Source organism: Rosa chinensis, chromosome 2 (genome assembly GCF_002994745.2).
Source record: "Rosa chinensis cultivar Old Blush chromosome 2, RchiOBHm-V2, whole genome shotgun sequence".
Lineage (NCBI taxonomy): Eukaryota > Viridiplantae > Streptophyta > Magnoliopsida > Rosales > Rosaceae > Rosa > Rosa chinensis.
In genome coordinates, this window is record NC_037089.1 from 82518604 (window position 1) to 82536330 (window position 17727).

General features: G+C 38.7%; 2 protein-coding genes across 2 annotated transcripts; both read left to right on the forward strand.

The window, feature by feature from the left end:
• The first annotated feature begins 3070 nt into the window (after positions 1-3070).
• Positions 3071-5813, forward strand: LOC112185208 (disease resistance protein RPM1). The gene is made up of 2 exons (XM_024323413.1): positions 3071-4283; positions 4438-5813. Exons 1-2 carry the CDS (start codon positions 3071-3073, stop codon positions 5811-5813), a joined length of 2589 nt encoding a protein of 862 aa, XP_024179181.1.
• A 10515-nt stretch (positions 5814-16328) lies between these two features.
• LOC112186386 (ubiquitin-conjugating enzyme E2 10) lies at positions 16329-16902 on the forward strand. Its single transcript, XM_024324783.2, has one exon. The coding sequence runs from the start codon at positions 16337-16339 to the stop codon at positions 16796-16798; it is 462 nt and encodes a 153-aa protein (XP_024180551.1). The 5' UTR covers positions 16329-16336; the 3' UTR covers positions 16799-16902.
• The last annotated feature ends 825 nt before the right edge of the window (positions 16903-17727 follow it).

The following is a 17727-nucleotide window of genomic DNA, read 5'->3' on the forward strand; positions in this document are numbered from 1 at the left end:
TTTTCTTTGCAATACACTCAAGTCTCTACAAATAGAGATGATGAAGATAGTGAAGATTTTGTACCTCTCATAGTTTTTCTGTGTGGTTCTAAGTTATTCATGTAATTCAAGGTGTAATGTATGATATGTACAAGGAATGTATGTAAGGCGTGATGGCCTAGCCTTCCATTGAGTTTCCAGCCATAAAAAAAATTAGATGTTTATTTCAAAAATTTTAAGAGTTGTCGGTGATTCCGCATTTTCTGTTTCTTCTTAAATTATTACAACTCACAATATAACAATGTTTATTCAAGGTTTTCTTTTCATCTATAGTAGATAATTGATAAAACAAACATATTCAAACGTTTCACTTAAAATTTTCTTATTTTTCTTCAAATTTCCATCATCTCTCTTGATTATTTACCGAAATAAATATATACACGATATTTCTGTCGAAATTTTCGGGACCCTCCATATTTCCTCGAAACTGAATATTTTGGTCATTGCAGGGAGGGAGAGAGAGTGTGTGTGTATGTGTGTGGTGGTGGTGGTGGATAAAGAAAGCTAAATGACAAATTGATTCTGCATGCATGTCCAGATTCTTTGAATGGAAAAGTCTTCTTTTGAAAGAAAATATGATGTTCGATTTAGTATGATGGGAAATTTTTCATAAAAGTTAGGCAGAGGAGGAGGACCACTTTTTCATGGTCATAGTATCGACTGGAAAACCTTGTTTTCTATATATTGCACTGTACTCTTTATAATTTTCTGTGTTATTTAGGCGTTAGGTGTGTTCAAATAAAGATTCAAATATTTATTTCTACCATACTATTGTATTTCTTGGAATATGACTAATTCTAGTCTGTCCCGTTGATTCCTTGCACCGAAGGAAACTACAAGTTTCTTTCTTCACAGGGGAGGTTTCATTTAATTACTATTCTTCACAATATACTCAAGTCTCTACAAATAGAGATGATGAAGATTGTGAAGATTTTGTACCTCGATCGTAGGTCTTCAGTGTGGTTCTAAGTTACTTTTTCTGTTAAATTTTTTCTGTTAAAGTTACCGAAAATGTCTATTATGCCCTCACTTACTTTTTTTTTTCTTAATTTATTTTCTCTCTCTTTTATTTCTTTTTTTCATTTCACCTCTTGAATGTTTGTGGATTGGAACCATCTTGATGGGGAGACGAACAGAAGGAGGCGAGAGTGCCGGACGAAGAAAATGTAAAAAGAAAAAAATAAAATAAATAAAAAATAAAAAAATAAAAAGGGGGGAAGACAAATATATATATATATATATATATATATTTTAAGTAAATGAGGGTATAATAGACTTTTTAGGGGAAGATAATAGAGTTTTTGACCGATGCTTGACGGCAGGGACCAATTGGGAGTTCAGGGACTTTTTAGGTAAAATTCGAAGGTCAGAGACTGAAACGATGAAACCCTATAAGTATAGGGAGTAAGCAGTATTTAACCCTTCAAAAAATTTAAGAGTTGTCGGCGATTCAGCATTTACTGTTTCATTTTAAATTATTACAACTCATTATATAACAATGTTTATTCAAGGTTTTCTTTTCATATATATTAGATAATTGATAAAAACAAACATATATCCAAACGTTTTACTAAAAATTTTCATATTTTTCTTCAAATATCCATCATCTTTCTTGATTATTTACCGAAATCGATATATCCATGATATTTCCGTTTTCGGGACCACAATATTTCCTCGAAACTCAATATTTTGGTCATTGCAGAGAGAGAGAGAGAGAGAGAGAGAGAGAGAGAGAGAGAGAGTTTGTGGTGGTGGTGGATAAAGAAATCTAAATGACAAATTGATTCTGCATGCATGTCCAGCTTGTTTGAACGGAATAGTCTTCTTTTAATATAAAATATGATGTTCGATATGGTATGATGGGAATTTTTCATAACAGTTAGGCAGAGGAGGAGGACCGCTCTTTCATGGTCATAGTATTGACTGGAAAACCGTGTTTTCTATATATTGCATTGTACTCTTTATAATTTTCTATGTTATTTGGGCATTTGTTGTGTTCAAATAAAGATTCAGATATTTCTTTCTACCATATATACTATAATATTTCATAGAACACGACTAATTCTAGTCTGCCCATTTCATTTAATCATTTAAGCGCGAAATTTGAATCCCTTTCTTCTCTTCAGTTATTGATAAGAACTTAAAAGTCAGTTAAGCCTACGTTATATGCAATAGTACCTAAAATTACTACTGGAAAAATATATAAAAGATCATTTGGCCATGCTGGTTTTCCGTAATAATTATGACCCACCTCTTTATGTGTGGACAATCCATTTTATCGAGTCGGACATGACAGATGAAATACCCAATTAACGATAAATTTATTTTTTCTCTTAATAACTTCGAAACAAAAAAAAGAGTTGGTTGTGATCTTGGTATTAATCTAATGCCTATATAAATCAACGAGTAGTACTCTCTATAATGTTAATTATTCCCAAGGAAATTATCTGTGTTTATATTTGAATCGACTTTTCAACCAGAGTTAATATTTCTAAGAGCTACAAGTTGCATATGCACTTCGCATATATTTTGGTGAATAAAATAGGATAATTGAGAGTAACAATGACATCTTATTGATCAATAATTATGAGGTATACTTATTTAAAAGAAAATAAAATAAAAGAATAAAATAAGATAATTGCTGTTTTAGTTATTTGTCTAAAGCTTCTCAGTATCTCTATAAATATAGTACTCACACCAGCACTGTACAAATATAGTACCAACACAACTACACAAGTACTGACAGCTTTCATATGAAGCCTTCATGCACCAAAATTATTCCATAAACCTCTTCCTCTCCAAACCTCCTTATCGATCTTTTCCAGTTTTTTCCCAATTTGGTTGTTCTTTTGGGTTAGAGTTCTTTTTTTGTTCTAAGATTTATTTGTACAAGGCTCGTGCCATATTTCTTTATTTCCCAATAGATCTATTATCCCCTGAATTACTAAATCAAAAGTCCAATTCAGTTTCCAGTCTCACCACCTAGGAAGCAATTTTGTCCAAGCTAGAAATTTGTCTTTCTAGACAAAAAATGGCTGATGCTATTTCAGCCGCATTGCTGTTAGTTGAGACGGCGATAATCTGCACCGACCAATTACACAGTCGTACGAGTAGTGTCCGTAAGGATCTTGAAAGGGCCCGGAATTGTTTGGCGAGGTTGCAACAGTGGGATAATCACACAAATCCCCAAGCTAGGGAGAAACAGGTCCAAGATTTGGCTTGTAATATTGAGGATGCTATTAACGAGTACCTGCTTCAGGTTTCACAGCATTCCCATACCAATCGGTTCTCTAAGCTGGCGCACAACGTTGGTCATTTCATCCCCGACTGGATAGCAAGCAGTAAGTTATCCTCCAGCATTGATGAACTGGAACGAGACCTGAATTTGGTTACGTTACTAGATTCAGTACATTCAAATGGTCCCCAAGAAGGCCGCCCAAGCTCCAGCACAGGACCTCAGGGGGCAACTTTGACCCACAGATTTCTTGAAGACCATGAAATAGTGGGCTATGATGAAGAGAAAACACGACTTTTCCAACACTTGGGAGAAAGAAATCCAGAGCTTTTGACAATTGTGATTGTAGGTCCTGGAGGCTCCGGCAAAACTACACTCGTAAAGAATGTTTACCAAAGCGAAAGGGTCAGCAGCTTGTTTCATTTTCAAGCTTGGATTGATGTGCCACTCGATCTTGACCAACTCCTGCCGAAGTTGTTAAGAAGATTTAAGCAGGAAGTAGATCCTCATGAAGATATCAGTGACCTTCAAGAGAAACTGAGAAGAATTTTGGAGAATAAGAAGTTTTTGGTTGTCCTGGATAATGTTTGGAGCCACGAAGCTTTCGAATCCATTGTAAATGCACTACCAAAAACGGAGGGTAGTAAACTAATCGTAATTACTCGGAACATTGATGTAGCTCCGGTTTCTTCCAATTATATTCATGATTTGTGTGCTGGGTTATCATCGAAGAAAGCCAACCAGCTATTCTGCAAGAAGGCCTTTCCTGATGTTGTACGAAATATTTGTCCAACCCATCTGGAGGACTGGGCTGAACAGATTGTAACGAGGTGTGAAGGTATGCCCTGGGCAATTTCACAAATCGGCACTTTGCTAGCAAGGACGCCGAGAGTAGCAGTTGAGTGGAAGAAGATGCATGACACACTAGGATCCGATCTCTCCATTGCTAGCAGTATTTCACATTATAGGGATCTGCCAAGCAATCACAAAGAATGTTTCCTGTACTTCGGTATGTTTCCAGAAGACGAAACCATCAGCCGAGAGAGGCTAATACGGTTGTGGATAGCCGAAGGATTTGTGAGACCAGACGGAGTAAAAACGGTGGAGGCAGTTGCACAGACTATTCTGACTAATCTCATTGACAGAAATTTGGTTGTGGTCAGTGCGAGGGAAATCGATGGACGAGTCAAGAATTGTCGTGTTTCCAACCTTGTTCGTGAGTTCATCATTTCCAAAGCAAAGCATTTCATCACTGTTTTTGGAAGCCAAGAGTGTTGGGAATATTGTTCGGGATTCAGGTGAGAAAATTCGACGCCTTTCAGTTCAGTGTGATATCAATTTGTTAAGGAACATAGACCTGAGTCGTATGACTCATACTCGTACCTTACTAGTTTTCCGGCAGACAGCCAATAGGTCTGAGCTTCATATGGTGCTTAAAGCCTGTAAGCTCTTACGGGTCTTCGGTTTGCAAGGTGTACCTGAATTGGTGAACTTTCCGGAATCTGTAATTAGTCTCACCTTATTAAGGTACTTGAGTGTCAGGCAAACCAACATTGAAAGTGTTCCAAGATCCATAGAGAAGCTTGGATTGTTGGAAACCTTAGAACTTAAAGACACCCTGGTGACCAATTTGCCAAAAGGGATTGGTAAACTCCACCATTTGCGCCACCTTTTGGTGTATTGCAATGCTGTCAACAATAATATGATGTTTGGAGCTGCACAAGGAGTGGAGTTTTCTACTAGCAAAATAAGTGCTTTATCTATTTCAAATTCGTTACAAAAGTTGTCTCTGATTAAGGTAAACACCAACAAAAAATTCTTGAAAGCCTTAGGAGAGTTGAAAGATCTTAGAAGGTTGGGGCTGGTAGATCTTCATAGAGAAGATGGAAGAGAATTGTGTTGCACCATTCAGAAAATGGATGATCTTTCGACATTGGATGTAAGAGCAACAAGCGAGGATGAATATCTTGACTTGGATCACATGCAATCCGGCTCCCCGCCTCTCCTTCTCCAACATCTATATTTAAAAGGGCGGCTAAAAAGGGTACCAGAGTGGATTCCCAAGCTTACCAGTCTCAAAAAGATTGGTTTAAAATGGTCAAAGATGGATGCTGACGCTGAGCCACTTACGGCCCTTCAAGATTTGCCCAACCTCATGGAGCTCGATTTGGTTGACTATTACACTGGCCAGGTGTTGGGTTTCGGAGATGAAACTTTCAAGAAACTAGTGGCATTAAGTATAGACAAATTTGATAAGCTAAATTTGATCTCAATAGGTGAGAAGGCAATGCCTATGCTCAAGAAGCTAACCATCTCGAGATGTCCGGATTTGAAGTTACTTCCATTTTCAAGTGGTGATCTTGAATTGCTGGAAGAATTGCTTCTATTTGACATGCCCAATGAATTCATTGCTGAGTTTGAAACAGACAGCGAACGACGTGAGGATTTAAAGCATGTTGGAGTCATTCATTATTCTCGGCATCCAGGAAGCTACCAATCTGATGGATTCAAAGATCTTTCTCCATCAAAATGGAGGTAATTAAGCACTCAATTCAATCATTTCGTTACTTTTTTTTTCCTTCGATTGTAATTGTCACGCCCCGAATTTTGAATAATAAATTCAAATCCGAAACATGAAATAATTAAAAAAAAATACAAATACCAATCTAAATTTTTCTTTCAGAGTAATACGCCTCACACCACTCAATATTACAATACCCAACTCCTCAATTTCTTATTACAGCACACTATCACAAATTCCAAATTGATAAGTTCAAAATGAACATAACGAAACTCACAATAATGCTGTAACTCAAATGCCACTACTCTAAGCAGCCTGATCACCTTCTCGATTCTCCTGACCTGTAGGATTTCCCGCTACACAATATAAATAGTGTACCGGGATTACAACAACACAAACCCGGTGAGCTTGACAGCCCGTATGAGTAAACGAAAAGATTGCACAATTTTAATATAACAATTTCAATTCAAGCAAATGAAATTGTAATAATATCACAATCACAAAACCACCTCACTTTCTCACTCTCAAATATATATATATATATAGACAGTTATGAGTTACTCTCAATTTCTCTCATAAGGTCACCACAAAACCACGTCACTTTCTCACTCGTATATATAAATATATATATATATATATAGACACTTATGAGTTACTCTCGATTTCGCTCATAAGGTCACACAACATTAGGCAGACAGACTAGAGCTCTAACTGATCGTTTCCACCTACCCGGCGCGAGAGCGTGGTTCACGATTTAATACTATCAGTTCCACCTACCCGGCGCGAGAGCGTGGTTCCCTGATAGTATGCCATGGTCACCTCATGACCCAACAATTTATTGTTCCTCAACAATAAAACTCAACACTTCTCTCAATATATTGTTTCTCAACAACAAACTCAACACCTCTCACAATATGTTGCTTTTCAACAATAAACTCAACACAACCCAACAACACGTATATTTTATCAAAAATAAAATATGTATAAAGTCATTCGCACATGTATTAACAGCTATAAAAATTATAGCATTAAATATAAATATTTAGAACTCCGGTTCGTGAATGAACCATGTGCGGTTTACTCACCTCTAATCCCGCTGCGTCTTCTTATAACTCGAATAAGAATCACAATTCGTCCGCCAAATCAAACCGTCAAACGCCTAATCATAAGTGACTTGAATTTGGCCAACAACTCATAAAATAAAATAAATGACGATCTGACAGTCTAATCGAATTTATACAATGATCCAACGGTCAGATCGGATTTATACGACGATCCAACGATCAGATTCAAAAATAAAGACAATCCAACGGTCGGATCCAAAAATAAAGATGATCCAGCGGTCGGATCTTCCTGAATCGTCCTTATAAACGTATCTACAAAATTTCATGAAAATCCGACGGTCGGATTCTCACGAATCGCCTTCCAAATCACTAATTCACAATTATACGAAGATCCAACGGTCGGATCTTCACCCGTGACCTCACAAAGTCACCGGGACAGTCATACGATCAACATATCAAAACTACAAGTCCATCGGACGGTCCGATCTTCAAAAACCATTAATTGGATTATCGAAATCGATCGAAACGTAAAAATTCATAACTAAATTATACGATATCCAAAAATTATGAATTATATATGCAAACGATCGTATCGAAACGTAGAATCTAAAACTGTAAAGAAATCACATTTTTGACCCCCGGAGGTGACCGAAAAAGAGTGGCCGGAAAAAGGGCAGAGCCGCCGCCGACCACCGCCAATGGTGTCGGGGCCTGGCTGCTCCTCTTCCTCTCATCAAGCCTCACAATTTTCATAACTAGCACGAAGTCTGAAAATGACCGGAAGGGGTCGAAAATTACCGTGAACAGTATGAAAATGCAGAAACCGGCGAGAAAATGCAGAAACCGGCGAGCTCGATTTTTGACGTAAAAACTTCAATTTCAGGCCTCAATTCCTTCTAGAGAGTTGTTAATAACATCAAGAAGAACCCACTGGATCAAGAATCCATCAAAACGATGCACTACAGCTCGAGATATCCCGATCGAAAGATTTTGGTTTCGGATCGAAAACCGACCGAGCTCCGACGAACTTGAAACCGGTCACTCCAGGTGCGATCCTTCTAGTATGATGATCAGCAAGTTTAGGGGAGTTCATGAAGCTAAGGATCGGAAATTTTGGTGGCCGGAGCTAGGAGAAAAACGGGGTTGTCCGTTTTTGTTTCAAAGTTAGCAACTCCAGTCTGTCGGAGTTTGAGGCTTTCCCGGTGGAAACGATCGAGTCCGGTGGAGAGGAGGCGTCGAGGCGAAGGCAAGGGTGGTGGTTTGGCATCGTTTGGTGGCCGGAGGGTGGAGAAATCGGCCGGAGCTCCTTTGCTCTGTTTTCCGTCGTCTTCGGTTTCGTGAGGAAGAGAGAGAGAATGGGTTTCGGGGTTTCCCGAAATGGAAACCCAGAAAAATGATTTTGGAAATTTCCTATTTTGGAAATTTATACTAAACTGGAAATATTTTCAAAAAATCATAACTAATTCATACGAACTCCAATTTTTGTGTTCCGCATATGCACGCGATCGTATCGACGAGCTCTACAATTTTCATGAAGGAAATTTTCCCAAATTCCTTACGTAGAAAAAGTCAATTTTCTTGAATCGAATAGTTTCGAGCTTTTTGTCAAAACGAATATTTCGAAACTTCGATTAATTCAAAATGATGAATTTTTTCGAGCAATATTCGTGCAAAAGCACATAAATCAATTTGCACAATATTACGAGACGAAATTAAAATTGCGGGTATTACAATCCACCCTCCTTAAAGAAATTTCGTCCCGAAATTTAATCGCGAGGCCATTCCTCCCGATTAAAGTTTTCTGTAGTTTATACAGAATAAACTGTAGAAAACTACAAGGATACGATTCGACGTATAAAAATACGTCCATATACTGAGCGTATACACCAAGGATATGACTTGATGTATAAAAATACGTCCGTATACTGAGCGTATACACGATTCAAAAAAATAATGTAAGAGGTAAGGTTCGAACTCCCGACCTTATACACCAAGACTTTGCTCCCTACCACGGAAGCAGGAGCTGCTCTCATTAAATATATGCACATGTGTTATATTTATTATGTCACAAGTGACATAAATAAATAAAACAGAAGGCAAGGTTCGAAACCTTAACCTGTTGTACAAAAGCTTTGCCCCCAACCACTGGAGCACAAGCTGTGCTTAATAGAATGTGTACAAATTTTATACTTATTATGTCATAAACATAATAAAAATAAACGAGAGGCGAGGTTCGAACCTCAGACCTCTTGTACACGAACTCTACACTCAACCACTCGAGCACGAGTTGCTCACGTTAATATCCATACCAATCCTTTTATTTAAACCAAGCGGTTTCAAACTGTTTCAACAAACCGGCCCAAAACACTCAAAACTGTTGCAGAAATCCAGCCCAACGTATCCAAAACTGTTACAGAAATCCGGCCCAACATGTCCAAAACTGTTACAGAAATCCGGCCCAACATATCCAAAACTGTTGCAGAATCCAGCCCATGAATTTCGCCAAAACTATTTCAGAAACTCAGCCCATCGGGCCTCCACCCACAACTACAGTGAGTGCATTGATCCGAGACAAGTCCAGGTACGGCCCACTTGCCACGGCTTATCCCTTCCGTGATTTACAGCAGTCAATTTTTACTTTCGGCTAAAGCTGTCTGCCACAGCGCCTCGAGATTCCCTCGGTCCCATTACACGCTCTCCACGCGCCAACAACCTTTCCGTGTTTTCGGGCAACTTTTAATCCAACGCGTAGATTGAATTTCTGAGATCGTTCATCCAACGGTGGAGATCTGCTCACCTCGTTCTATAAATAGGTACATTCTGAGGAAACGACTGTTCACTCTAAAGGAAAAGAATTTCATTCCGAGCTTTAGCCATTCTCTCTCAAACTCTTCAGCCTTCTCTTCTCAAATCTCCAGTCTTTCCTTCACCAATCTTCAATCCTTCTCTCTCAGATCCTTTTCTTCCATCTGAAAGACTCAACCTCTTCCTTCATCTGAGAACTTCAGATCCCCAACTCCACTTTATCAACTTCAATCCTTTTAACCACACTTTCCCTTAAACACTCAACAAACTTCGTTCTTCAATTTTCACTTTCTCTCAACTCATCACCATGGAACCACGAACTCTGCAACTAATGGAGCTTCAAACCCAACAGCAAATGGAACTACAAGCCCAGCAACAAGTCGAGGATGGAGGAAACGACCAAGCAGCCGGGAGTAGTACCAACACGCCTATCAGGCCAACCAATAACCGGTGGACTCCCACAGCAGCTCAACTGAGGATCCTCCAGGAGCTTTACTACGACATGGCGCTTAAAAACCCAACTCCAGAGCAGATTCAAGGGATCTGTCTCCATCTGAAACCGTATGGGCAGATCGAGAACAAGAACGTCTTCTTTTGGTTCCAGAACCTCAAGGCTCATGAGAGGCAGAAGTTGAAGGAAATTCGGAACGTTCGGGTTGGTGGATCCCTCGATCTCAAATTTGGATCCACAAGTTCTACTGATGGTGGCAGATCTATCGATCTCAACTTTGATTCCACTGGTTCTACTGGTGATGATGGATTGATCGATCTAACCCTTGGGTCATGCGTCGGCTATGGTGTTGACCCATATTCCTCCTCACCTTTCAACGCTAATACCAATACTACCTATTTTTGTACAACAGGAGGACCATCATTCATGGAACGACGTGGAGGAGATCACCAAGAGGTCGAGACTCTTCCCCTGTTCCCTGAGCACGGTGAAGACATCCTTGGTAACCCGAAGACTACATCCGAGGAAGGTAGCGCATTTGGTTACTATTCTGGTGGCTCAGGCAGTTACAACAGTGGCTCACCTGTTTTTCTTGAGCTCAGCCTCAACCCATTCGGAGCTGCTGACCTAGCTTAGAATAGTGTAGTCCTCTGTTTGTTTATTTTGTAATATAACTAAATCAATAAGATTGGATGTATGTCGTTTCTTCTTTTTGTTAAACCAACAACGACACCAAGGATCGAACCTTGGTCATCCAATACATTATCAAAACCTTAGCCGATTCTATTGCACGCATTGTTCAGAATGACGTAAATAAAAACAATCATTCAAAACCTAACAATCAATTAAGTCATTTAGTGGTCTAGCTAGCATCCTCTTAGCCAAACCAAACACAAATAATTCCGTCGCTAGAATTAGGAACTAATAAAGCTAAACACTTCCTGAGTTAACTAGGAAAACCCACATCCTTAGAGTTACTCGTACTAATCTTATAACATCTCAACCATTTCATCAATCAATTGCTCCATCAACTTACCACAATTCAAACCCTATAATTTCAATATTCAGAATCTGAATCAAACTCCAAATCACATAGTAATTCACTTGAAACACTATGGACACCCAACCATGTCACCAAAATCAATACCCAAAATTGCATTTAACCAAATTCACCTATCATCCATAACCACAGAAACACACTCTCGTCTAATATCATTTACAGAGAGTAGATTCTAAATCTCTCCATTAATTACCGACCAAGATCAACTCCATTGCAAAACTTTACTTAGACCTAAAACACAAAACAACCTCAAATTTACTTCAGTCTATCTCCATACTACGATCCAACACTTAGGAAGACTAATTCACAAAATCAATTCCCTTTACTTAAATAAAACTATGTCCACAAGTCATAGTCAGGTCAACAGACCAAGGTGTCCAAACGGAGGATTTCCAATCCAGTTGTCTTTGTGTATCGCAAAGTATAGTTCCGAAATGATGCTCGCAACATCAACTACGTATATAAGGCACATCCCGCAAACTCGATTCAGTTTCCGAATCACTATTACTACTACTAGTTCCAATTCTAACAACAATCCTGATTCTGAAGGAATTATAGTACTCAGCGACAGCCCAAACAATGGTCGCTCATCTCTAACCATCGAGTACAAAATAAAACTCTGGTCTCGCACCTTAAACCCTGCTTAACAACTTAAAAGCACAAGGAAGAATTAACCACAATAATTTCTTCCCTAACCACAACCCTACTCACAAACTCCACATGAGTCAAGAATCTCATTCACTGTTTAACACTCTAACCAAAATAAATTCTAACAAATGGTCACGTCACACAAGCACTACAAGCACTACAAGCACTGCCATAAAAACTGTTACAAAAACACTACTGGTACTGCTACAAAGGTTGCCATATGCATAAGTCTACTATAGACATAAGGGAAAAACCCATACTTTTACTCATAACTTTTCATTCTAAAAGTTCATCACGTAGTGTATATAAAATCACCACACAACCTTCTTAGTCTACACTAAGAATTCAATCTCACACAAAGTCAGCATAATTGCCTCAGAGTCACATTAAACACGTACCTCATGTCAATCACCAAAATTCCACTGAGACATCTCATTATCGAACAGGATATCTAATCCTTAATACTTACATCCCATCAAAACATCTGTACGTCCATCTTAAGAAGGCAAAGTTCTATCAATTTATACTCGTATCCACACTAGATACGTGCATAGATCAACATCATGCCTTCAACCAAACACTTCAACATCCAAAGAAACCTCACATCCATAAAACAATTCTCACTGACTCATTAGAGTAAAATCTAGAGGTTTCTATTCCTCGAAAATTACAACCTGCGGAAGCTAAACTTATTCTAATACGAACCTCCATGACAACTTATGGTCCTAAGTACTACTCCTTCGAATATCCATCACCTAAGAAGCATAGTATGCTTGGCTAATACATGTATAACACTTAAAACACCGTGTAAGTCAAATACAAGTCCATATTAACCAAGTCAATACAACAGAGAAGGTATTCACGTTCCTAAAACGACCTAGCGGCCTAAACAACTCCCAACACTCACGCATACCCAATGACTTAGCCAATACCGAAGAGCACACGATGGGGATCCGCTGCAGACAGGCCATCACTCGGAAGGTATTGACATGTCACCAAATATGCACCTTACGCTCTGATACCAAACTGTCACGCCCCGAATTTTGAATAATAAATTCAAATCCGAAACATGAAATAATTAAAAAAAAAATACAAATACCAATCTAAATTTTTCTTTCAGAGTAATACGCCTCACACCACTCAATATTACAATACCCAACTCCTCAATTTCTTATTACAGCACACTATCACAAATTCCAAATTGATAAGTTCAAAATGAACATAACGAAACTCACAATAATGCTGTAACTCAAATGCCACTACTCTAAGCAGCCTGATCACCTTCTCGATTCTCCTGACCTGTAGGATTTCCCGCTACACAATATAAATAGTGTACCGGGATTACAACAACACAAACCCGGTGAGCTTGACAGCCCGTATGAGTAAACGAAAAGATTGCACAATTTTAATATAACAATTTCAATTCAAGCAAATGAAATTGTAATAATATCACAATCACAAAACCACCTCACTTTCTCACTCTCAAATATATATATATATATATAGACAGTTATGAGTTACTCTCAATTTCTCTCATAAGGTCACCACAAAACCACGTCACTTTCTCACTCGTATATATAAATATATATATATATATATATATAGACACTTATGAGTTACTCTCGATTTCGCTCATAAGGTCACACAACATTAGGCAGACAGACTAGAGCTCTAACTGATCGTTTCCACCTACCCGGCGCGAGAGCGTGGTTCACGATTTAATACTATCAGTTCCACCTACCCGGCGCGAGAGCGTGGTTCCCTGATAGTATGCCATGGTCACCTCATGACCCAACAATTTATTGTTCCTCAACAATAAAACTCAACACTTCTCTCAATATATTGTTTCTCAACAATAAACTCAACACCTCTCACAATATGTTGCTTTTCAACAATAAACTCAACACAACCCAACAACACGTATATTTTATCAAAAATAAAATATGTATAAAGTCATTCGCACATGTATTAACAGCTATAAAAATTATAGCATTAAATATAAATATTTAGAACTCCGGTTCGTGAATGAACCATGTGCGGTTTACTCACCTCTAATCCCGCTGCGTCTTCTTATAACTCGAATAAGAATCACAATTCGTCCGCCAAATCAAACCGTCAAACGCCTAATCATAAGTGATTTGAATTTAGCCAACAACTCATAAAATAAAATAAATGACGATCTGACAGTCTAATCGAATTTATACAATGATCCAACGGTCAGATCGGATTTATAGGACGATCCAACAGTCAGATTCAAAAATAAAGATGATCCAACGGTCGGATCCAAAAATAAAGATGATCCAACGGTCGGATCCTCACGAATCGCGCTTAGGATCATCCTCCAAAATTATCACGAAGATCCAACGGTCGGCTATTCCTGAATCGTCCTTATAAACGTCTCTACAAAATTTCATGAAAATCCGACGGTCGGATTCTCACGAATCGCCTTCCAAATCACTAATTCACAATTATACGAAGATCCAACGGTCGGATCTTCACCCGTGACCTCACAAAGTCACCGGGACAGTCATACGATCAACATGTCAAAACTACAAGTCCATCGGACGGTCCGATCTTCGAAAAACATTAATTGGAGTATCGAAATCGATCGAAACGTAAAAATTCATAACTAAATCATACGATATCCAAAAATTATGAATTATATATGCAACCGATCGTATCGAAACGTAGAATGTAAAACTGTAAAGAAATCACATTTTTGACCCCCGGAGGTGGCCGGAAAAAGGGCAGAGCCGCCGCCGACCACCGCCAATGGTGTCGGGGCCTGGCTGCTCCTCTTCCTCTCATCAAGCCCAACAATTTTCATAACTAGCACAAAGTCTGAAAATGACCGGAAGGGGTCGAAAATTACCTTGAACAGTATGAAGTTGGCCGGAAAATTTCCAGAAACCGGCGAGAAAATGCAGAAACCGGCGAGCTTGATTTTCGACGTAAAAACTTCAATTTCAGGCCTCGATTCCTTCTAGAGAGTTGTTAAGAACATCAAGGCGAATCCACTGGATCAAGAATCAATCAAAACGATGCACTACATCTCGAGATATCCCGATCGAAAGATTTTGGTTTCGGATCGAAAACCGACCGAGCTCCGACGAACTTGAAACCGGTCACTCCAGGTGCGATCCTTCTAGTATGATGATCAGCAAGTTGATGGGAGTTCATGGAGCTAAGGATCGGAAATTTTGGTGGCCGGAGCTAGGAGAAAAACGGGGTTGACCGTTTTTGTTTCAAAGTTAGCAACTCCAGTCTGCCGGAGTTTGAGGCTTTCCCGGTGGAAACGATAGAGTCTGGTGGAGAGGAGGCGTCGAGGCGAAGGCAAGGGAGGTGGTTTGGCATCGTTTGGTGGCCGGAGGGTGGAGAAATCGGCCGGAGCTCATTTGCTCTGTTTTCCGTCGTCTTCGGTTTCGTGAGGAAGAGAGAGAGAATGGGTTTCGGGGTTTCCCGAAATGGAAACCCAGAAAAATGATTTTGGAAATTTCCAATTTTGGAAATTTATACTAAACTGAAAATATTTTCAAAAACTCATAACTAATCCATACGAACTCCGATTTTTGTGTTCCGCATATGCACGCGATCGTATAGACGAGCTCTACAAGTTTCATGAAGGAAATTTTCCCAAATTCCTTACGTAGAAAAAGTCGATTTTCTTGAATCGAATAGTTTCGAACTTTTTGTCAAAACGAATATTTCGAAATTTTGATTAATTCAAAATGATGAATTATTTCGAGCAATATTCGTGCAAAAGCACATAAATCAATTTGCACAATATTACGAGACGAAATTAAAATTGCGGGTATTACAGTAATATATTTTGCTTGAGGCCAATGAACTTCAGTGTAACCATTTTGAGGCTCTGTCTTTGGCTCTTGGTAGTGGTGGAGGGAAGATTAACCGGAGGTCATGAGGAAGGCTATAAAAGTAAACAAGGAAAAGCAGGGGGACTGATCTCCATCAGATTTTTTTTTTTTTTTTTGGCATATGATCACCATATATCTAGCGTGCATGTATTTTAATTATTAGTTTTATTTTTGTTTGCCTATATAGGTTTGTAATTACTTTCATGATATATTTGTATACACTTCTTTATTTTGGGTATTGGCAATATGTCCACCCATTTTGGTTTTTTTATTATTTATTATTATTATTTTTTAAATTTAGAGCAGAGATCTCTCACTAGGTCCTAGCTATCGAAAAAAAAATTATTTACCCTAGGCTCTAGCAAGCCTTTATTTTGATTTTCATTCAACAATACACCCTACATTTCCTTGGAAGTTTACTTTACACAAACGGTGGTCTTCTGGTCCTATAAGTTTTTCCAATCTCGGAGCAATTTTTGACAACCCTTTAGCACAATATATAGCATGGGAAATCTTAAATTTGTATGCCGGCAAGCTGCACTTAAAATATGACTTATCGGTATTACATTGTATGAAAATTATAATGCATGCGTGAGCGAAACCTTTTACACACGCATAGCTGGACTAAACAAAACAGGATGGTCTTTCAGGTGATGGCGTCCAAGCGGATCTTGAAGGAGCTCAAGGATCTCCAGAAAGATCCTCCTACCTCTTGCAGCGCTGGCCCAGTTGCAGAAGACATGTTTCACTGGCAGGCGACAATCATGGGTCCTGCAGACGGTCCCTACGCAGGTGGAGTGTTTCTTGTCACCATACACTTTCCTCCAGACTATCCTTTTAAGCCACCAAAGGTTGCATTCAGGACAAAGGTGTTTCACCCAAACATTAATAGCAATGGCAGCATTTGCCTTGACATTTTGAAGGAACAGTGGAGTCCTGCGCTGACCATATCGAAGGTATTGCTTTCGATTTGCTCCCTGTTGACAGACCCAAATCCTGATGATCCTTTGGTGCCAGAGATTGCCCATATGTACAAGACCGACAAGAACAAGTATGAGACCACTGCAAGGAGCTGGACCCAGAAGTACGCCATGGGCTAGTGTGCTGCTAGGACTCTGTGAGGACGGCATCTTTCCCTTTGGCATTGATCTTTTGATTAGACGTATGAATGGTATTGTTGTGATCTGTTCTTCACATAAATGGACCAAAAGGGAGAGTTTTCTGCCCTCGGAACAGAAATTGCTTTGAATTGTTATGCGAAATTTAAGTTATGACTATGAAACACATCCCTTGTGTCTGAAAAAAAAAAAAAAAAAAAGAAGACAGTTTCCAATGAGCAGAGTTAAAAAATAATGCAAATTGTACCTCTTTTAAATGAGGGGCCTTCCACGTACATGCGTGAACACGCATGTATATATAATTAAACTATATTGTCAAATAGGCTTTACAGTCATGTCTACATACTTGATGCATGAAATCTCTGCTCAGTTGTGCTAAACTACTGTTGGATTTAGATCACAAGGTGGAGAATAATAAGGTAGTTGAAATTTACTTACTTTCTTAGCTATTATTCATTATTGAATCTAAATCTAACGATAGCTGAGTATTGATTGAGCACATAATTTATAGAGTAGCTGAACAGAACTATAAGCTCCAAATAAGAGCCTTTCCAATAAATAAGACCTAATAATAAGGGAGCTTTGTTTCAATCTTTGGATTAAGGGAGCTTCTATTCATACTTCCAAAATTGACATTTGGACCTCTTTTTTTTTTCAAGTAATAATTGACTTTGTCAACTCATGATAAATTACCAATTAAGACACAAAAGAGGGGAAAAAAAATCACATTTTATGTAATACCCCGAAAAATCCAAATTAAATTCCGTGGATTTTTAGAAATGATTACGGGGACTTGGGAGCGAGCACAAAGCTTGGAGAAGTTGGGGAATTAGTTCGAACGTTTTTATTTTCGAAAACGTATGTTATTTAGGGGCACGCGAAAGTTGACTTTTTATACTTATGGAATTTAG

Bases quoted from the DNA above. Each gene is read 5' to 3' on its own strand.
- LOC112185208 (XM_024323413.1), top strand. From the start codon at position 3,071: ATGGCTGATGCTATTTCAGCCGCATTGCTGTTAGTTGAGACGGCGATA. The intron at 4,284-4,437 runs GTATGTTTCCAG...GGTTGTGGTCAG, and splicing joins AGAATGTTTCCTGTACTTCG to TGCGAGGGAAATCGATGGAC.
- LOC112186386 (XM_024324783.2), top strand. From the start codon at position 16,337: ATGGTCTTTCAGGTGATGGCGTCCAAGCGGATCTTGAAGGAGCTCAAG.